Source organism: Syngnathus acus, chromosome 3 (genome assembly GCF_901709675.1).
Source record: "Syngnathus acus chromosome 3, fSynAcu1.2, whole genome shotgun sequence".
NCBI classification, from domain to species: domain Eukaryota; kingdom Metazoa; phylum Chordata; class Actinopteri; order Syngnathiformes; family Syngnathidae; genus Syngnathus; species Syngnathus acus.
The window spans coordinates 14,195,182-14,218,017 of record NC_051089.1 but is presented as its reverse complement, the minus strand read 5'-3'; the positions used below and the strand labels follow the sequence as shown (position 1 = coordinate 14,218,017).

The following is a 22,836-nucleotide window of genomic DNA, read 5'->3' as shown; positions in this document are numbered from 1 at the left end:
TCATTACTAGAATTGCAAATTGTCTTCAATTTTAATAATATCTGTTTTTTTTTTTTATATTTGACCAGTTTTTACTCGTCTGATTTGAAAACGAGTTATTTGTTTTGTAGCTTTTACTGTATATAATATGAGGTGCTCATACATTTATTTGGGTTGACAGTCATAATGGCCCTCCGTAAGAAGCTATGACTACAATGCGGCCCGCGAAAAAAATGAGTTTGACACCCTTGCCATAGGGGCAGAAGCCGATGGTGTGTCAGCCCCTGTGTCCCTTTTCATTTTTTTTTTTTGTCTGCCTCTGCCTATAGCTATTCTTGTCCTTGTCAACCAATCAGCTCCCTCAGCCACGCATACTTTTTTCAGGTGTTCCTTGTGTCATCTATCTGCTTCGTATTTAGTTTCCTGCTGTTTTTTTTGGCCACATCATTGCTTTGGCTTCCGTTGGTGTCATGACAGTTGTGTTTGTGAGTCCATTCCCACTATTGGTTTGCTAATTTCTGCCTTTTTTTTTTATTACATTAATGTAGTTTTGCTTGCATGCCTTGCTTTGTTGCACTCCTGCCTTGCCTCCCTGATTTCCTGCACTTGGGTCTGCTTTTTGCCCCCCCCCCCCCCCAAACAACCTGCAACCTCTGATTTAGAAAATATAATTACCACGTTTTGTGAAGACAATTCACATTTGCACGCGCATTAAATCACTCTTTCACGCTTTCCTTTTCCACAACACAAATGCTGGACAAACAGGTAGATCGCATTCTTTGGTAAAGGAAAAAAAAAAAGACATATACTAGAAAAAAATGCATTTATTAATTTTGCTTTACATAAGCTTAATGTATTTATAAAGTGTTCATAAATAAAAAAAAAAGTACCTGTTTCTTTCCTTCACATTCAGAATGTAAGACTTCAATAACGTCGCTATGATTTCATCACCCCCTCCCTCCGCTCCTCCACTTGGATCGAAATAGCGATTCGCGTTTACGTAGCAGTGCAGTGAAGTAACGTCATCCATGGGAACCTTGCATAAATTAGCAATCAATAAATAAATATGTGAATAAATAAACAAAACCTTGACATGATGCCATATAAAAATATTTACCAATATGCGCTCCGTATTTGCGGTAGCATTACGCACGATGATCATTTTCACAAGGTAAAGTGAAGATCGTGAATTAAAGGCCTCCATTCATTGTGAAGCTTGCAAATCATCTGTGATCAATAACAGACAAGGTGAACTCAACATTGTCAGTAGTGCGGACTGCTTGGATGTGCCCGTGCGTAAGAGAGGGCGCCCTGCAGCAGCCCTTGCCGTTGTTGTTGGCGCATGGACTCGGAGCTCTCCAGAATAAAGCACTAAGCATCTTTCTGATCTCTGGCCTCATGAGACAGTACAACATGGGGTTCAAGCAGCTGTTGGCGTGCGCCAAGCACACGGTGACTGGGAACACGTACGCGTGCACCATGTAGTAGGACTGATCCCAGTTGACTGCGTTAAATTTGACCAAAACGCCCCAGAAAGTGATGGCGTGGTTTGGCATCCAACAGCAAAAAAAGGATAAAACAACAATGGCCACGGATTTGGTCACTTTCGACCTCCTATTTCGGTTGCTGGTGCACATGCTCTTGCGTTTAATGAAGCGCAGAAGCAGCAGGTAGTTGACGGAGACGATAAAGAGGGGGATAATGAAAGCGACGAGTATTTTTTGGATGTGATAAAGGGCGAGCCAGTCGTGTCCTTCCGGGAATTTCAGGAGGCATAGTTTTTCTCCGGCGACCACGGTGACCGTGGAGAAGAGCGCCGTGGGAGCCGTGGCCACCGTGGCCGCGACCCAAAGCACGGCGCACACCCACTTGACGCACCTCGACCATCTGTGCGTGGATCTCTTGAGCGCCGAAGTTACGGACAAGTATCTGGTGACGCTCATGGCCGTGAGGAAAAAGACGCTGGCGTACATGTTCATCACCGTGACAGAGAGCACAACTTTGCACATGGCGTTCCCGAAGGGCCAGCTGAAGTCCAGAGCCGTGTCCACCGCCCAGAAGGGCAGCGTCAGCACGAACTGGAAGTCGGTCACGGCCAAGTTGATGATGAAAAAGTTGATAGCCGACTTCTTCCGACCTTGTCGTAGCCTCATGAGATAGAAAACGAGGAGATTCCCCACCAGCCCCACGGCGCAGACCACCGAGTAGACCACCGAGATGAGAATCCTAAGAAAGGGATTCCCGTCCGCTCCCTCTTCGATGTCATCGAAACGGAACGTCTCCTCGCCGGGCGCGCTCTGGTTTAAAACGTCACTCTGGTTTAAAATGACATCCATCCTCAACTCGAACAAAACCACAAAACGAGACCAAGCATACCACTCGATCAGGACGTGTGCTGACGGCACCGTTGCTTTTATTGGGTCGTGCCTCGGCCGGGCTACGATTGGCTGCTAAAGAAAATTATGGGTTTCATAAACAAGTGCGTCGCATCACTACCTCACTTCATGCTGGATTATTATGTACAGTATAGGAAAGCTCGTTACCAAGGAGACATCACCGGAGGGGAGGGTGTGCGTAAAAGGCGCATGGAGGCTGGGAAAATAAAACAAACGCCGTTAAATGTAACAAATAAATAAATAAATAAATAAATAAATAAATAAATAAATAAATAAATAAACAAAGCTTTGATTTAATCAAATTGAACATTTGTACAAACTCAAAACTGTGCCCTTAGAAAAATGTAGTAGATGTCTAATGGGTCGTATCAATTATCTAAAAACGTAGACTGGCTTCATACAAAAGCTGAACTTATTTTCAGCTGATTTCTGTTCCTTTGACACCCTGTAAAATACAGTACGACTCGTACTAAATTCATTTTGTTTTTCCTTTTTAATCACTTCACTGGTTCTTTTATCTCAAACAAATTATTTTAGGTGCATTACCTGACATGTTTCGGCTTGTACTTCCGCCTTCATCAGAAGGCCTCTATACAAGCCGAAACATGTCAGGTAATGCACCTAAAATAATTTGTTTGAGATAAAAGAACCAGTGAAGTGATATAGTTCGACTCTCTCTTGTCTGTCTGTCTGTCTGTCTGTCTGTCTGTCTGTCTCTGATCACCCCCTCAATTATTTTTCCATCTTTTTATAATCTTGCACTTGACATTGAATTCTCTCTCTCTGTCTGTCTCTGTGTCTCTGTCTGTCTCTCTCTCTCTGTCTGTCTGTCTCTGTCTGTCTGTCTGTCTCTGTCTCTCTGTCTGTCTGTCTGTCTGTCTGTCTCTCTCTCTCTCTCTCTCGCTCTCTCTCTCTCGGTTCGGATGGATTGATACGTCCTTTGTTCCACTAGATGGCAGGCGAATACAGTTAGGGTCTAAACGTTTTTTTTTTTGTTTTGTTTTTAAACATCTTGTTTTCTAACGTCGGTTTATATATTAGTGCCGACTAAGCACTTGTTGACACTTATCTCACTTACACTAATTGTACTCCTGTGCGTCGACATGATAGAATTTAGTGTTTGTTGCGTGAACCCGAATCCTAAATTGACCGATGACTCCAAACCCCTTGTCGGATGTGCATCATGCAGGGGTAGTTCTCCGATTACGCGGAGTCCCCTTTAAAACGCCTTGGAGGCGAGCTGAAGAGAAAGCCTATTGTCTTGGAGTCCACCCATCTGTGGGGGTGGTTCTGCTGCAAAAGTTTGCAAAGTTTTCAAGCTGTCACTGGCAATCGGCGAGAGGCGGATGGAGGAACAAGCGATTATAAGCAAAGGCCGACAAACAACAAGCCAAGCACGGGGAATAAATAAATAATAGAAGATAAATATGAAACGTGAATTGCAGAAAATAGTTTAAATGCGCGCTCGAACGCCGTGACCACGATGGAGCTGATCTGAATTGCCATTCGGCACCGTGTTAGAGGCAATAAATGAATGTAAACTTCAGCGTTCTGTGCTGCCAAGATGACCCGTTTGGACTGCGGGTTTCACACTGCGCATGGAGCTTCTGCCATCCACTTCTTCATGGTACTTGTAACCGTGCTGGACAACTGCAAGTCTGGGCTTGGATTACTACGACAACCAGGTCAGTCAAGTTCTCACAACAGCCCTGACACGTGAATTGTGAATCACTGCAATTGCAAGAATGGCTTCATGATTCATCCCAAAACACAAAAGCAAACCCAGCAGCCGTCCTGAGTTTATACAAAGGAAGGACAGATGTGCTTGGTCTGGCCACAGCAATGAAGCGTATAAAAGTTTCATTCTCGTGTGCATTTGGGCAAAGAATACCTCAATTACAGCTCCATGGCTCACACCGACCTCTCAATGAAGGATGGAAAATAGAATTGCCTGTGCATTTGTAGAAGTTAGTTATTATAAATTTCCATTCTGAAGAACTCAAAGAACTAATTAATTATTGCCATGGACACTGAAATTCTGTCCTAAAGGTTGAAATGCAGGATCCTGAGATTTGAGCAAGCAAAATGCCACAATAAATGTAATTCCCTGTTCGATAGTGCAACACATCGAACAAATGGTAGTTCGCACATCTGCCTGACATTTCTGAGGTTCAGTGTTTGCTATGACCTTCCTTTGTGCAACTTTTCACTGTTTTCTAGTTTTCTCCCACATTCCAAATATATGCTAGTCTGGCTAATTGCAGACTAAATTACCGTATTTTACGCACTATAAGGCACACCTAAAACCCTCCAATTTTCTTAAAAGCCGACAGTGCGCCTTATAATCCGGTGCGCCTTATATATGGACCAATATTGAGCCACTACAGCAGGCGTGTCCAAATATATGGGTTTATATATGGACAAAGTTTTAAAATGGGTCATTCATTGAAGGTGCGCCTTATAATCCGGTGCGCCTTATATATGGACCAATATTGAGCCACTACAGCAGGCGTGTCCAAATATATGGGTTTATATATGGACAAAGTTTTAAAATGGGTCATTCATTGAAGGTGCGCCTTATAATCCGGTGCGCCTTATATATGGACAACGTTTTAAAATGGGCCATTTATTGAAGGTGCGCCTTATAATCCGGTGCGCCTTATAGTGCGGAAAATACGGTAATACAAACTAAATGGGTTTCTCTGTATACTACAGCATCAAATTCGCTTAAACCTTTTTTCACATATGAGTTAAGTCGCCCATGGGGAAATACTTTTTCAATGCACAGCCGATACTGCAGCTGTTCAGAAGGACAGCGAAACCGACATATGAGACACATGATCAAATAGCTAAATGGATGTATCTGTCTTCTGGGTTGCCCGAGAAACCAAAATACAGTACTGGTATTCTTCCTATGCCTTGATTGAATAGCTCATCTTTTCCATGTTGTCTTCCCACCGTGGCTGCAACAGAGAGATTCCTCCAGGACCTTCCTCAGTATGAAGTGGTTCACCCCACTAGAGTGAATGTCAGAGGTCACTTCCTGTCCAACTTCCTGTCTCATCGCGCTCGCCGCATACAGCGTCGCCATGCCTCAGGGGAGTCCAGGGATGAGGAGCGAATCTTCTATCAGTTGTGGCATGCTGGCCACAGTTTGCACTTTAACTTGACTCTCAACCCACATCTGCTGGCCCCGGGCTTCCTGACAGAAAGTCGGTACGGTGGACTTAAAGGGGTAAAGATCCGCCCCCCTAGATCCGCTCAGTGCCATTTCCTGGGTGAAGTGTGGGATGGGCCTGCTGTCAAAGGGAGCGCAGCAATAAGCACCTGCGACGGACTGGTGAGTTGTACACTGGCAGCTAAAATAACACAATACCAGACAGAAAATTACAGCTGAAGATTGTCACTCCATGATCAGATTTACTTTGGCAATCACTGGGCATGTTAAATGTTAAAAAATAATGAATAATTATAATTACAGGCAAAGGTATTCAAATGGTTTAATTTTCTTTTCAATGAAATAGCTTAATTAACCAAGGATGCAAAATCTCTTTACAGTCTGTCATTCTCATTTTCATTTCTGGCATCACACCACAAAGAGCCAGTTCAAACACACTGAGGTATAGAGTGGGGAGCTTTCTCATCAATCCTAATAATACATTTCAAGTTCACCCAGAACATTGTAAAAATAAAACAGAAATGTAATTTACAATCAAGAATGCAACGAGTAACAAAAAATCAAATAAAACAAAAACAAATAAAACAATCACTCCCCTTATCCCTATCCCTTATTCAAAAATAAAACAAAGAGAGCTAACATTACAGCATGCATGAAGATAAAATAAATGAAAGAGATATAGAGTACAAGTTTTTATATAGTGTTACAATATTGATGGCATGCCACGTTGGAGAACATCTGAACTAAAAAACACTTGCGTGACATCCTCACTCATTTGCGACATACAAAGAAAAAATCAATACGCGGAATTGTCAGGCCAGCAAACAAATGATTCATATGAATCGAGTTACTGGGAACTGGTTCATAAAAAAAAAAAAAAATCAAATCAATTTTCATCCGTACGGTTGAGTTGGAGGAAAATGCAAGATGACTTGCATCAGCTGTGAGTGAAAGAGTTCTTTGGGTTGGATAGATGATCTGGATTGGGAAGATGCCTGAATGCTCAACATTCCTGCAGAAGGAGATACGGGTTAGTTTTGGGTACTTGTAATTTGACATTGAAAGAAATGAACAGATGGTCAAATGAGGTTTCGTCCGAATCAGTGCAGTTAGAAGACATGACATCAGATCTGAAAGCAAGATTCAGGATGTGGCTGTTGGAGGAGGTAGGAAGTTGTTGTGGTGCCAAGCTGCTCAGCTCCCAGACATCAATTTGAATCTTTTTAAACATTCCCCATATGGGCTCACTACAGAATATTTTTACAGTCGATTATTCTATCCATTATTGCATCAAACAATTGACTACAATTTTTATTTGCCTTAAAGTGTATTAAAAACGATTTTCTTGATTCCCGTTTATCAACCAATTATTTTTGTTTATTTGGTGTTATTTTGTGATTGAAAAAACAAATAATCATCGGCTAAGTAATATGTATGACACAAGTAGGATGGTCATTGTTTTCCAAAGTAAAAGCAGATTTTTGAAAATGTCTTATTTTGGTTAAAAACAAAAGATAAATCAGTCTGAAAGAGAATCATTCTTTTTTGAGAGCCTGAGATCAGAAGATTTGGACAATCTTTAGTAAAAAAAAAAAAAAAAAATGGCAACAGGAGCCATCATCATTGGCATGGCAGATCAAATCAAATTACAAATTACTCTCCCTCAACATCTATATTTTTGGACCCAACGTCCCTCTGTCCTCCCCTGTTACGAACTTAGGAGTCAGACTTGACTCTTTCATTTCATTTGATATATACGTAGGTGTGTGTTTTTTTTCTCGTAACATTTCCACATCTTGTAATTTGTCGTGATCTCCGCTTTTGCAGAAGTATGATTCTGGTTTGGCCGTCATGTGCATGCATGTCTGATGTTGCTCACCGTGGTCCAAGGGGTTTGTGTGAATGCTCAGACCGACTACCGTATTTTCCGGACTATAAGGCGCACCTAAAAACCTAAAATTTTCTCAAAGGCCGACAGTGCGCCTTATAGTCCGGTGCGCCTTATATATGGACCAAATTCCTAAATTTAAACTGGCCAGAAGCATTGTGTCATGAAATCAATCATAAGTGGCCCGCTGAAGACTATGAATCATGAATCAAAAAGACTATGGATCATTATTTTGTGATTATAAAGTAATTTGTTGCGTCTGAAGTTGAAATAAAAAAGATAAAATGGAGAATGATTTGATTTGGATTAAAAATCTGACATGATGCATTAATGGTGTGCCTTATAGTCCGGTGCGCCTTATATAAGGACAAAGTTTTAAAATGGGCCATTCATTGAAGGTGCGCCTTATAGTCCGGTGCGCCTTATAGTCCGGAAAATACGGTATCAAGGTGTGTGCCTTGCAATTGGCTGGTGCCCTGCCTATCACTCAAAATAAACTCCAACTCACTCACTACCCTCCTGAGGATGAGCAGGATAGAAGATTAAAGGATGGTGCTCCCGCAAAAAACCTTTTGATTCTGTTTCTATACAGTGAAATGGCTACATATTGGCACTATGTCAAATGTGCTACAACAGAAACGCCCAAATGGAAACGACAATAGTCGACTTGTCATGATGTCTGACTGAATATCTGATCATTGCTATTTTGGAGGCACAGATGATTATTTGTGCTTTGGAGCGATGACGCATAAGGAGAACATTTGTTTAGAATTCTTTGACTCCATGACATGTTTGGCTGCCTTTTTTTTTTTTTTTTTTTTGAAGCTATCACATTTCTTTGACAGCCTGTATCTACCATTGGCATGCAGAGCATGTGAGGGCTTGCCCTTCAGGGATACTTCAGTGACCTAATGCACCTATCACATTGATGAACAATTGAAACAGAAAAAAATCAAAAACAATATTAGAGAGCGCATCACTGAGGTGACCACTCGTCCGTGTGAAAAAATGTCAAAAGCTGACAAGTGTGTCATGATGACTACTTTTTGCGGATTCTCATAGTGGGTTACATTTGTCGGTGGCACCACATCAATACTGTAAATATTGTTCGTGACGCATTGCTTCACCCTTCTGAGACGTAACTTCTTTGAAACTAGCCAAGTTGTTTTTCACTCTTTTTCACTCGCTTGGTCAGCCGATACGCATCAGCTGCCTCGGGAGTCCCCCAGGCCAAAAAGGCTCGATAGGAGTCTGTCAAATTGACTGCATCACTTACTGCTGGTGTCCTCTAACACATTTTGGGATTGCCTTCACAACAGGCAATCACATCCTTCTTTGTCTCATTGCTATCGTCCACGTGACCTTTGAAGTCCTCCAGCAAATGAATACCCAGTAGGAACGCCGGAGCATTGTTATTTTTTGTAAAGGGAGAACATTTTTATACCTCAAGTTGTGGGTGGTGATTTGTAAAATTAAGCTAACGTTTCACTCTTCAACATTCAGACAGGATTGTTCAAGTTGTCCAATGAAGAATTCTTCATCCAGCCTCTGGAGAAGCCACATGGTGAGCCCTCATCACCACAGGCCCATGCCATCTTCAAACGCCATGCCCCCTTCCTGTCATCTTGGAGTCCAGTTGTACAGCCCATCTCAAGGGAACAAGCAGTCAATGGTTCATGTGGCGTCAAAGGTAAGTGAGATTTTTTTTTTTCCAATACAAACAGTGTAAGTCATTAATATGACCTTTTGGCATTTGCACTCAATAATACGCTACATGTTAGGGCATTTGGGCAAATTGTAAAGGAAAGAAAGACTTCTGCTATTAGTTGCTCATCAGGGTTATGCCAAAACAAATTTTAATTGACTATGCCCTTACATCAGGGGTGTCCAAACTTTTTGCAAGGAGGGCCAGATTTGATCAAGTGAAGGGGCCCGGGGGCCAATAGTTTTTTCGGACATTATATAACTACAAACTGTATGAAATACCTTAAATTTACATGAGTTTAAAATTATTTTTGCCTCATGAACATTTTAAGCAGGAGTTATAAGTAATGCAAAGTTGTCTGTTATTATTAAAACTTAAAACAAGTGAATTTTGCTCTTGGAATTTACAATATCTTTCAGAAAGTAATAGTTTGTGTCACGTCTACAGGTTCATAACATCAACAGTACATGAAATGTATTCAACAAAACAGAACATCTCAAATGCAAACCAAAAAAAATGCTATAATGGAACCAATGTATAGGTTAAAAAATAAAAAACAATAGGCAAAATTGTGCTTCATTATTTTTATTTGACTGTCATATATCCATGGCCTTGGCGTGTTTTACAGGCATTTTTTAGCTATAATTATGTATTTAGTACTGCATTAGTGTAGATACCAGTAAGCTATACAAGAGTATCTACTGTATGTTACTAGAGAGCGTGTCGCAATTTAAGTCATCTCCCAAATTTGCTGTCTAGACTCCCATCACAGTTTGGAAGAGATTGAGAGGAAGCGGGAATATTGGGAGCAGCGACAGAAAAGGAGAAAGCGAAGGATCCATCGACGGTCTATCAGCAAAGAGAAGTGGGTGGAAACACTTGTGGTGGCGGACCCTAAAATGGTGGAATACCATGGAAGCAAAGGTGTTGAAAGCTACATTCTTGCTGTGATGAACATTGTAAGTATGAAACCAAAGTGCAATCATATAAAATATCGCTTTTGTGTACCTTACATAGCTGGATGCATCAATTTTCTACCTGGTTTATAGCGTCACAGGGAAGCTGGAGTCTTCCAACTCCCCCCGTCGATTTAGAATGAGTGGTGGGCTGTCAATCACTGGGCTGCAGTAAATTCATTAAATTGCATCTTGTGAGTGAGCGTCAGTATGACTTGGAGCCACCATTTGCTGAACGAGTGTGCAGACTCTTGCCATTCAAGCCAGATGCGTGGTTTTAGCCACAGGTGAGCCAGTGTGTGTGTGTGTACGTGTTGCCAAAAGGAAAATGAATATTTCAGCATTTGCATTTAAATGTCAAATGTGCATCCTAATCATCCATGGCCCATTGTCCAATTGTGTTATGTAAAGCAACCAGGACAATTTCAGCATACACGTCATTATCTGTGAATGACAGAACCTGTCATTCTTTTTTTAATTATTGATCAACATACCTTCACAACAGAATAGAATTTGAATGCTTGCTGATGGATTCATCAGTTTGAGGTTATATGTAGTGCAGTAGGAAATGTAATACACCAGACTGTGTCCATATTGTGTACGTTAAGTGCTTTATTTTGGTATTTTAGAAACTGTTATCAATATGCTGCAGGGCATTTTATAATTATGAACATGTTGGTAAATCCTAAAACCACCTTAATGTCACGAAAACTAATTCCCCTTGAAAGTATTAACATTGTTTGTTAAAAAATCAAGGTTTTAGCTAATTGGGTTCAATGTGACCTTCAATGTGTTCCATGATTTTTCCCTCCTCACGTCATTGTCTGGTTCCTGATGTTTTATAGTGGCAGTAATTACTACTTCTCTGTTTGGGGTTAAGTAAACTGACTTCTTTTGCGTTATTGCGTCGGACTCCCAAGTGAATTTTGCCAAATTCAGCACTGCATGTCAGCTTTGGCAGCAGCTAATTAAACTCCTGTCTGAGTCTCAGGGAAGGGAGGGGAGCTCACTGACGGAGAAGCTTCTGGTTTTGTCGACAATAATAGATTGAGGAAGCTGTTATTATCTCACATATCCTCTCATGGTTTGAACCTCCAAGCTGCAAAGGGTTTGCATTTATGAAAACAACCTTGCACAATGTCAAGATGGACCTCCTCTCCTTACAATAAGTTATGACATCATCTTCCGCCGTCAGCAGGTGTTCCATTGTCTGAGGTTGTCAGCGTCAGAAGATTGTTTTTTTCCTGCTGCTCCACTGCAGGGTGTTGGTCATTATGCACGTGCAACTCCTGTCAAAAATAAACGGAGGCCAGACTAGAAGCAAATGAGTCGAAAAGGGTTGCCGGCTGAATTCAAAGCAAACATTTCAAACTCAGGATGCCGGGCAGACGGACAGCATGTGGCCCTGGGGCTGAAAATCAACAACTGCGCTTCTTAAACCGGCAGTTTGGAATCCTTATATGTATGCATGAAAGAGTTCATAGAGGCTACAAACGAGGGAAAAAAACACTACTGATAATAACACTGGGGAAGCGCTACTGATTATTACACTATAGAATAAAGTGTAATAATAATATGTATAATATGTCTAGCCACTTGAGCAGGAGCCGCCCGGCTGCACACGGAATAAGTCGCCATGAATCATTGCTCCTTTCCAACCTGGTGCCTAAGTATGGGTTGTGTTTTAAGCTGTTCATCCATGCAGCAATCATGTGTAAATTAAAGTTATTAGGCAGCTCATTCCATGATGTGACACGCCTGCTCCAACACTTAATTCAAAGCAGATTTTCAGGCTCTTATTTGCACCGTTGAAGTGAGTGGATCCTTGCGTGACGCAAAATAGCTCATATCAGGGTGATTGGTTGGATTGCATAGTGGCCCTCCGCACAAGATTTAAGCTTCGGGTTCATACCATTTTGAAAGCACCTTTAATCTTCAGCTATATTTGTGTTATATCAAAAGCATCCTTTTGAGTGAGCCTCAAGATATGCTAGAGGTAATGATTGGACCTGGTGCACTATAATCATGTCCCACCATCAAATATTTTCTCCCTGTGCAGTTTTCAAGGCCATTATGACAGTCTTCATTTCAATCTGAAAGTACAGAGAGAGAAGACATTGCAAATGTTCTGTTTACAGTACAGTATACAAACCACTTTGCATCCCATCACAGGTGAAGGATTCCTGACATTTGCCATTTTGACCTTGTGTGATTGTTGTCTCTGGATTGTCTGCATTGCAACAGCCATAGCCTTTTAGGAAAAAGTTTCAATATAACTCAAAATCCAAAGAAATTTATATTCAAAATCAATTCATACTGTTTGTACTTGTGCTCCTCATTCTGCATGTTGCACGCACACATTGATGGCAAAAAAAAAGGAAGGGTATGTATTTTGACACGGTACATATCTCGTCGGACTGTGAGGAATTTGGCCATTCTTTGAGTCACTATGGCGGGGGTGTCAAACTCATTATTTTCGCGGGCCGCATTGTAGTCATAGCTTCTTTCGGAGGGCCATTATGACTGTCAACCCAAATAAATGTATGAGCACCTCATATTATATACAGTAAAAGCTACAAAACAAACTGACAAATAACTCGTTTTCAAGTCAGACGAGTAAAAACCGGTCAAATATTTAAAAAAAAGAGATACTAAAAATGAAGACGATTTGCAATTCTAGTAATGACACACGAATTTGATGCACAATTTGTCTTCGCGGGCCACATAAAATGATGTGGCGGGCCGTATCTGGCCCCCGGGCCTTGAGTTTGACATCTGTGCACTATGGCATCAGTTGAAAACGTCAAACCAGAACCAAGAAGCTACACACTAACAAACCCAGTCCAAACCAACACAAGAGTTTGTGCGTGAGTATGAGACAATCAAATTCTTAATTGTCTTACTGACACGACAAATCCATTGGTGGCCAACCTCTCGTATTTATTTGGATTCATTTTTGCTTCCGGTTATTGTGATAGCAGCATTACTTTTTTTTTCTCCTAGCAGCCTAGCAGAGAATTACAGAATCACCAAAATGAAAGGCCAAATCATCCATGCCAGCAATTTTGCAAAATTATTCTTACACTATTGTCATCTATTCAAGAAGCTAGGGCCTCACACATTATTTACTGTTCTTTTTCGTTCAACAATTTTTAATGTGTATTTATTATTTATCTTAAATATAAAAAATGAAGTTACGTTCATGACAACTAAGTTTTACGACATTCCATTCTGCTCCATGTTAAACAAAAAGGGGAAAATGTATATTATTCTGCCTTCTGTGTATTTTTGTTTACAGGTAGCAGGTCTTTTTCAAGACCCAAGTATTGGAAACGCCATCAACATTGTTGTGGTTCGACTCATCTTACTGGAGCAGGATGAGGTAAAATGCTTTGTCTTGATTTTGGCTTGCGATGCTAATTCCAAATGTACAGAGTGTTAATGTCATTCTGGCACAATTAAGGTCTCCAACCTCCGACACTCATTTATGCAGCCATGATTAGCAGCTGCTTCGGTGAAAGACAAGTGAAAGTCATTATTCGAGACTCTTTGTTGAATATTAACTCAGGAGATAAAATCGTTGGCACCCTGCAGTTCCACAATCAACCCCGCAGTAGTCAAGAAAGTGACTTGGGCTTGATTGACATTGCAGGTTCCCAGTTCCAATTTAATGTCTGTATCCAATCGTTTGACTTTCTGTTTGAATGTGGATTTGAAATGACACATTCAGTAGATCTGTATTTACAGTCATACACACACAAATTAGCAGTTTTTGAAAGCAGCACATATGATTGATATTTAAGAGTGCCATTAACATCCTTGCAATGATTTCTTTTGTAAGTTAAATAGTCACATTTCCTCTTGACTGTTTTTCTTCACGGCCGTTTCACATTTAATTTTTCATGTCATTTTATACTTCACATCCTGCCCTCACTACTCTAAGGGATTGATTTTACCTTGCCAGAGCAGCATCCTTCAGTTTTGAAAGTAAATAAATGCAATGTTCTTTCATGGTATAGGTTCACTTTTACAAGTTCAATTTCGACACTATAAAGTTCAATTCACTTATTTTAAAATGAACTTTTAAAATTTTGAAGTTCACTGTTCCAAAAATGAAGTCGTTCAAAGTGTTTTTATTTCTCATTATTATATTGCGACATGCCATTATTGGCATTAACCCATTGTTGTTGCCTCCCATTCAGTCCATGGTACTCACCAGCTACAGCCATCACCTTCCACTCTCAAAAAAATGAGGCAAAACATGTTGCCTGAACGCTTTTTATTTATTTATCTTTTTTTATTGACAATTAAAACAAAAATACCATTGCCATCCTTGTCATGCAACCATAATCAAATTCTAAATAATACAGGAATAATAATAAATATAATAAATAAATACAATAGGAACCAAGCTGAAATAGGAATTGGGCACTGCACTTATTATGCATGTCCCGCTAACTGCCTCACACACTCCAACTCCCCCCAGTCTTCAGATGAGGTGTTTTTTTACACCGTATCCTGTAAGCTTTGGTGACGCAACTGTTAAAAAAAAAAGACCAGCGACTTCAGAGTGCTCCCAAGCCAAAATTATTTCATCACCACAATAAGCCCCCCTGAAAAAAAAACTTATTTCTACCAAGGACTAACATGCAGTAACTTATCTTCCCTAGTGTTCGACAACCAATTTAAATTTCTCAATTGCAAAAACAGCCACATGTTGTTCTTTGCCAAGGCTGAAATTATGAGGCTGTGCAACTCTTGGTGGCTAGTGCTGCCAATTAAGTTTATCCCCCAACATATAAAGGCTCATTTACAATGTGCCTATAGGTTTACCATGGAAGTCTAACAAAATATGTCATTCAAAAAATGAATGAGCATGTTCCCAAAAAAGTCAAATAGATTGTTTAGTTCATGCAAAATATGAATGTGTTCATTAACTTTCATTCATTAAAATTGTTCTGCTACAGCACTGTCCGCATCTATTTTTTTTAACGCGTGTCAGCTCATTTTGGCCCAAAGGTGGGGAACGCCCTCGAATGGCCGCAGGCCAATCAGAGGTCACATCAAAACAAACATTCACCGCTATGGGCAAAACAAAGCCTTCAAAAAGTACAACAGCCATATTGTCCATTAACCTATCACAAAGGTTGTTGCTTACTTTTTGCATGAAATGGAAGTGTATTTCTATTTAAGTGACCATTTCCGTTTTGTCCACCTCAGATCTCAATAGGCACATCCGTGTTTATCGATTTGCCACTTTTGAGCAATTACCAAAATAGTGTTGTTTTGTCTGCTGGTAGCAGCAGCATCCGTTCAGGTATAAATGCTGTTGAGATGACTGTTATCAATGTCTGTTTGGATGTGGGGGATGGAAATTCAAACCGCAAACCAACATCATTTTGGCAGTTTGTCCATCAAATACATGTTTTTCTCTTTCCAGTAAACAATTTGTTATTTTTGCTCACTTATGGTACATTTTCTTCAAAACGTTGCTCTTTTCCTTTCATTTCCCACCCTCTGCTGTTGTGACATTTCATGTGCAGGAAGACTTAAAGATAACTCACCATGCCGACAACAGCTTAAATAGCTTCTGCAAGTGGCAGAAACAACTCAACATGAAGGGCGATGATCATCCTCTGCACCACGATGTGGCCGTTCTCCTCACAAGGTAAATAAAAGCTTTGCTGGAAGTGAACTGGAATGAACTTACTGATGGGGAAATAATTACAAGCATTTTTTAATGTGATAGGAAGCCCTTGTAGAAAGAGTGATGAAAGTTGCATGGTTCTAACGGGTATAGACAAGGCCATTGCAGCTGGTGGATGAAAGGGGTGATGACACTCAAGGAGTCTGTTGAAAGTTTATATTGTGTTTCCCTCGTCCATTTGAAGCATGACTTGCTGATCTTTTTTACTGTAAAAGTAATTACTACTCTCCTCACACAAACTTCTTGTTAGATATTGGATGATGTGCCCTCTAATTTTCCCCATCTCCCCATCTGCTGCTTTATGCCTTCCCTCTGCCCATTTGTTTCAGAAAGAAAACTCTAATGGCTGAAATGGAAAGAATACTACTTATTGTCTGATCTGTTTCTTTAACAGTCAGTGGGATAAAGCATATCTAACAAACTAAACATTTACCGTATTTTCCGCACTATAAGGCGCACCGGATAAAAAAGGCGCACCTTCAATGAATGGCCCGTTTTAAAACTTTGTCCATATATAAGGCGCACCGGATTATAAGGCGCACCTTCAATGAATGGCCCATTTTAAAACTATGTCCATATATAAGTCCATATATTTGGACACGCCTGTAGTGGCTCAATATTGGTCCATATATAAGGCGCACCAGATTATAAGGCGCACTGTCGGCTTTTGAGAAAATTGGAGGTTTTTAGGTGCACCTTATAGTGCGGAAAATATGGTATCCCCATCCAGACACTAATGACCAAATGCATGGGAATTGATGTACACTTATGGAGCAACTATTAAGATTACCACAGAAAACATATTAGTTAATAAACAAGAAGAGTAATTGTCTGGCACTCTATCCACAGGTATAAGGAGGACCAAAAGTGCCCAAATCAAAAACAAATAAAAGTGCAAATAACAAACAAAAATATAATTGGAAAAAATGAATTAAAATATATAGTGATCCCTCGTTTATCACGGTAGATGCGTTCCAGAATTATCCGCATAATAGATGGGGGATATGTATGTATTAATGAGAAATTTATGTATGTGTAATGTATTGAAATTTCCAACACGTAGTGTTGCTTGTTGGCTGCTCGAGTGCATAACAAGTCATTTCGAAGCGAGGTTTTCTTGCCAAACGATGCATAGTGTCCACCTTCAGAATTACCGCATTATACTAACCTGGGGGACATCATGCATAGCATAACCAAAGTGAGTCACGGTTGCACATGAATCTCCTATTGCATTGTGGTCCAGTACACAATGTTAAAGCTTTTTACATCCTCCCCAATAACTTAGATATAATAAATTTTTTAAAAGGGGCACATAAACCTTTTCCATTCCCTTAAAACCCAATCCCACACTATTCTGTGCATGTATTGTACCTTTACAGTAAATAAAAGAAGAAACGCGTGATATTATCACGTTTCCCGACTCCTTCCGCACCGGTTGGTGTTTCTTCCCTCGCGCATGGCCGGCTGCCGCCTCCTGCGCTTGAACTCAGTCATATGCGCACTGACGCACATTGCTCAGAGGCACGCCTTGCGCTATCAATGTGTATTCAAACACCGTTCTCCCGTCACTCATAAACCCGCAAAGTAGCGCATTCGCGAAAGGTGAAGCGTGAAATGGCGAGGAATCACTTTATCAATTGATATTTAATTGTATTTATATATTTATTTCGTATTTCCACATTTATTTTTCCATTTATTTTTGTATTTACTTTTATTTTGTATTATGTATTTTTTCAGACTGAACATTTTCTTTATATACTGCTTGAAATGAAAATGATAGATCTTTGTGAAACCTCTTAATCAAAGATAACAGTCACATAATACTTGTTTTATTTCAAATCAATCGTTGCTATCATGTTCTGTCTGAAAATGAATTGTTATACAGTACTCTTCATTTAGTACCCAAAGGGGGTTTGAGCACATGACATGGCATATAAATATCATTAGTTGTTTATATAGATATTCCTTTCGGACATCTGAGATGACATCCTCTGTTTCCACAGGAAGGACATCTGTGCATCCATCAACATGCCTTGCGAAACGCTGGGTTTGTCCCATGTGATAGGAATGTGTCAATCACATCGGAGCTGCAGTATTAGCGAGGACACAGGCCTGCCGCTGGCCTTCACTGTTGCGCATGAACTGGGTCACAAGTAAGCTTCCAAGACACACTATTATTACACGCTGTCAAGTACACAAAAGATACATTTAAGAACAAGGACGTGCAGAGAACTGTGGAGGGGCAGGTGCTCAAAGTTGTAAAAGGGGCTCATATTATAAATATTGTGGGAACTATATGGGTGCACAACAGGTTCATTTGTTGCCGTGCAATACAAATGTGTGTCTTCCTTACTGGAGATTTTAGCAAGCAGATTGAGAGCTTGTTGTACGGAAATGGTAAGGTAGAATGTATGTAGCGTACGGCGAACCTTGGCAATAACATTCATGACCTTCACAAACACAACCAAATGCTTCAGTCGTATACAATAATACGTTTTTTTCAACTCAATACATTCCCAATACTCTTGATGGACTGATTTGATTCAACCTTTCTCAGAAAGGGGAGCAGTAGTATACAATATTACGTTTTTCTTAACTCAACAATACTTTCATAATACTCTTGATGGACTGATTTTACGTCAACCTTTCTCAGAAAGGGGAGCATGCATTAATTAAATAAGCACAGCTCCCACTGAGTTCGAAAGAAAGGAAAAACAAAACATGAACTTTGGTGTGATATGCATTTTGCTGGACAACAATTAATTGATTTAAATGAGAAAAATAATGCAACGGCCTTCAGCTTAAATAACGGATAGTGCAAGTGAATTTGATTACCTCCTTAAAACGTTTCTTACTGTAAATGTATGTGCAAGGAATGTTTTAGGTGAATTTTTAACATTTTCAACAGTCATATGATGTAACAACTACTATGCGAGGTCATGTCGCAAAGTGGCAGCTTTAAGCCGAGAAGCTCAAACTTCCGTCTCCCCAGCTACTTTGTCCAATTCTTTCAGGGGTCTTCTGTGTCTCCAGCAATATTTTATATCATAAAACACTTTTTTTTTTAAATACAAATACAAACAAAATACAAAGTGTGCTGAAATAGGCTCCTACACGCCCGCAACCCTTGTGAGTATAAGTGGTTCAATGAATGAATGAATGAATGAATGAATGAATGAATTAAAGGTAACGTGTATTGATTAATGGTGACTTTTGATAAGTGTCAAAAGCAACAAGACAGACTTTTTTGCGCTGTTGGGGTGTACTGAAATGTTATAATGAAAAGACTGGCTAAGCACTGATTGCTGATACTGAATGGACAGCTGTTTCTGATATTGTGAGGTTGTTGTTGCTGGTGTGCATCAGTGTTCAAATAAGAGTGTGATGTGATGTGTCAAGCGTGCAGTCCGCGTTAATTGTTCCAACATAACCTTCCGCTAAATCAAATGCGCTTTTAAAGCTGTCACAAACAATTTTGTATCCTGTTGATTTCCAGCCTGAGTATCAAACGCATCGATCGTACACATGTAGTGAAAGAGGCTCAGCCGTCTCTTGCTTACATATGGGCCTCTGTGTTTGTGCAATCTTGAGCTGCAGAGGCGTTTTAGGTCAGGGGGGTTTTGATTGGGTAAACACGTGCAATCCATTTGAAATGGGTCGGTTTGAACGTTTGTTGACTTGATTACCGCCCACACCGTTCAGCTCCTCTTTTTCCCCTTTAAATTGCTTCCATTTCTCATTAGTCACCTCTGTTCAGCATAGGAACTGGTGCGCTCATTGAATACGTAGTGAGCTGGTGATAACCGCTCATGACTTAAATATGCCCGCAGGCCTCATGTTTCTAACCCCGGTCGTTCATGTGCCCAGTCCCCACAGTCGCATGCCACCCCGTAGCATGTTTAAACAGCAGCGTATGATATTGATAATAAATAAAACAATATTAATGCCGTATCTACAATGAATTAATTTCTACCGTCATTCTGACATCTTGTATGCAGGCTGAGGTCGTATTTATGAAAGAAACATGATGACATCTACGTTCATGTCCGCGAGCCTCGCAATTTGTCTGACTACTCCCCCATCAAATTCACCAATCTCGCGTTAGACCGGCTGCGCCACTATGTATGTAGATAACTATGTGGTAACTTCAATCTGACTTTCTCCCACCAATTTGTCATTCTGCTGGGTATCTTAGGCCTGCCCAAAAATCAAGATATGCTAGCATTTCCGCTTACAGATGCAGAATCTTAATTTTACTCTAGTTGGCCTCTTCAGGTTCACACTCTTTTCCACAGTTTGTACTAAAATATGTTGAAGAGAATAAGAATAAATAAGAATGAAGTTGCATTTTGTCTTTTTACCAGTAACATAACCAACCAATTCTTATGTGATGCTATTCAAGACTTTCATGCCACCCTTTTTCAGTTGTCTTTTATTTGGTCAGACTACTCCCTTCAGTGAACTTTACAGCAGGGGTGTCAAACTCATTATTTTCGCGGGCCGCATTGTAGTCATAGCTTCTTTCGGAGGGCCATTATGACTGTCAACCCAAATAAATGTAGGAGCACCTCATATTATATCCAGTAAAAGCTACAAAACAAACTGACAAATAACTCAAATCAGACAAGTAAAAACTGGTCAAATATTTAAAAAAAAAGATATTATTAAAAGTGAAGACAATTTGCAATTCTAGTCGACACACGAATTTGATGCCCAATTTGTCTTTGCGGGCCACATAAAATTATGTGGCGGGCCGTATCTGGCCCCTGGGCCTTGAGTTTGACACCTGTGCTTTACAGTATAGCATTCGTCCCTTCATTATTTTGTCATGGACTCTTTTCATGGAAAGCAATATTTTTACAGACAGTCATTACTGTCATACAGGTCACAGTTCTGTTGAGTCTAGATGTGATAATTAATGGGATGCCTTGCACTTGTTTCCCTTTGAGCCGACCCCGTCTTGGGATTTTGCTCTTTTTCACATTATGTGACTAAGATGGCAGTTTTAACATGTGAATAGAGTTTTTTTTGTTTTCTCCAGTTTCTCTGTGCAAAATTGCCCACAAGCCTGTGCCGGTCTTCGACCCATTGTTTGGAAAATGATGCTCAATACAGTTTGAATCTGCAGTTTAAACTTTCCATTTCTTTCCCTGAATGAAATGCTTTATTATATTGTTAGCAGTGTTATTGTTAGTGGAGTTTTGTGCCATTATCTTGATGTGTGGTAAACAATCTGTCAATCACTTGGTTTGCTTCAAGCTAGCAAAGAAAATGTTTCTCTGGAGTTGATTCTGCTGCTGCTCTGGAATTGATTCGCCATCCCTAAAGATGAGCGAGTCCATCTCAAAATGAAAGGCCAAGTTTGAAAATACGGGACTATCTGTTATTGTTGTTAAACCTTTCCATCAGAGGTTCCTTTGTCTCATTTGTGTACATAACTTGGTGCATCCTTCTGCAAACAACAACCTCACCATCCTTTTCTTACTAATGGTGGCTTCATTATGTTTCATGACCTTCACTTAGTATTTCATCTAGACTGCTGATGTTACCAGTATTCATGTTAAGGTCTTAACAGGTTTGTTATCCTTGTTCTACCTGTTGGAAATCGGGTTCTTAGCTGTTTTTGGTTTTTAGGGCATTTCTTATGGTTAAATTGGCGATTGATCACTAACTTCTGTCAGTGTAAAAAATATTTGTAGACCATTTTGGGGTGTTCTGTATAAATGAAGTCATCACAGGGGACACCAAATCTGAAACTCAGCATGGACAGTCCCGGGAAAAAAAAAAAAAAAAACACTTGTCAATTACAACTTTGATTACTTTTGCCCACTTGAAAAATTGGTCGGCAAAAATCTTTGTGACCAGTATGTGCGCTATACATTGTGCCGTTCTTTCTGTTTTTCAGTCCATGAACCAATTTCAATCTATCCCCTGTTTATAATTACAATCACATTCTTTTCCCAACTAATGTAACTGGAATCCAATCAGGGAAAGCCCTGTTTTGTTGATAGCAAACGTTCTCAAAGACTCAACATAAATTGGCATTATAATTTTAATAAAGAAGCACCATGGGGAAATTTTACACATACAATTCATGTCATGCATTTTTAAATATCGGAGAGGGAGCAGCAGTCATGTATGTGTACTTTCCATATATTTTCTTCATGTTTGATATTTTGCTTCTCCACAGTTTTGGGATTCAACACGATGGCAATGGTAACGACTGTGAACCCATTGGAAAAAAACCTTTCATCATGTCTCCGCAGTTGCTCTATGGCACCTTACTGCCCAGGTGGTCCAGATGCAGTCGGCAGTACATCACACGCTTCCTGGAGTGAGTTTCACACAATGTATGAGCTGCATTCACAACTAATCCCGCAGTTTTCTTTTAATGTTGTGAAGTCAAAACAAAATTATTTACATAGCCCTTAATCACAAAAGTCGCAAAGGGTGGCCAAGGGGGGGCACTGCATAAGGTGTGGTGGCCATATGCGGACCGGGGACGTGGAGGTGGGGGATGATGGTCAACTGTACGATCTCAAAAATCTACAAAATTGAATTGTTTAAAATGTGCATGTTGCACAACATATAACATACAAAACTATATAGCAATGATACAGTCTGTACAAACTAGAACTGAACTTAAACTTGCATACAGCCTACACTACCATGAAAGGTTTGATGTTCAACTGCACAATCTCCCAAAAATTACAAAAGTGCATTGTTTGTTTTAGGAAATCTTATTAAGTTTTGTAACAGTTTACAGCAGTTTGGCATAAAACAGAGTTTATGGCATTTAAAAAAATATACCATCTGGATTTGCTGTGTCTGCTGTGTCTGCTCTGACCTGCTGGGTTCTTGTGTTTGTTCATCTCCTCGACTTCTCTGTCCAGCTCCTGCAAGTTGATTACTATCACAGCTGACACTGGGGCTGGAATCTGTTTGCTTCTGCTCGGTACTTGATCCCTGTTTCTTTAGAAAAAATGGGAGATATCACCTTTCCTCTTCATTCTTCCCTATTTCTTAT

General features: G+C 40.1%; 2 protein-coding genes across 3 annotated transcripts in view; one reads left to right on the top strand and one right to left on the bottom strand.

Annotated features, from left to right (window-relative positions):
- Nucleotides 1–690: 690 nt before the first annotated feature.
- On the bottom strand, nucleotides 691–2,367 carry rxfp3.3a2 (relaxin family peptide receptor 3.3a2). The gene has a single exon (XM_037248321.1). The coding sequence runs from the start codon at nucleotides 2,313–2,315 to the stop codon at nucleotides 1,203–1,205; it is 1,113 nt and encodes a 370-aa protein (XP_037104216.1). The 5' UTR covers nucleotides 2,316–2,367; the 3' UTR covers nucleotides 691–1,202.
- Nucleotides 2,368–3,660: 1,293 nt separating this feature from the next.
- LOC119120476 (A disintegrin and metalloproteinase with thrombospondin motifs 7) overlaps nucleotides 3,661–22,836 on the top strand; it is a 53,758-nt gene continuing 34,582 nt past the window's right edge. For both annotated transcript variants that reach the window (XM_037247384.1, XM_037247385.1), the window contains exons 1-8: nucleotides 3,661–4,060; nucleotides 5,348–5,715; nucleotides 8,945–9,131; nucleotides 9,906–10,105; nucleotides 13,401–13,484; nucleotides 15,646–15,770; nucleotides 17,813–17,962; nucleotides 22,000–22,143. In XM_037247384.1, coding sequence (XP_037103279.1) covers nucleotides 3,940–4,060; nucleotides 5,348–5,715; nucleotides 8,945–9,131; nucleotides 9,906–10,105; nucleotides 13,401–13,484; nucleotides 15,646–15,770; nucleotides 17,813–17,962; nucleotides 22,000–22,143 — 1,379 coding nt within the window. In that variant the 5' untranslated portion in view covers nucleotides 3,661–3,939. The remainder of the gene's footprint in view (nucleotides 4,061–5,347; nucleotides 5,716–8,944; nucleotides 9,132–9,905; nucleotides 10,106–13,400; nucleotides 13,485–15,645; nucleotides 15,771–17,812; nucleotides 17,963–21,999; nucleotides 22,144–22,836) is intronic.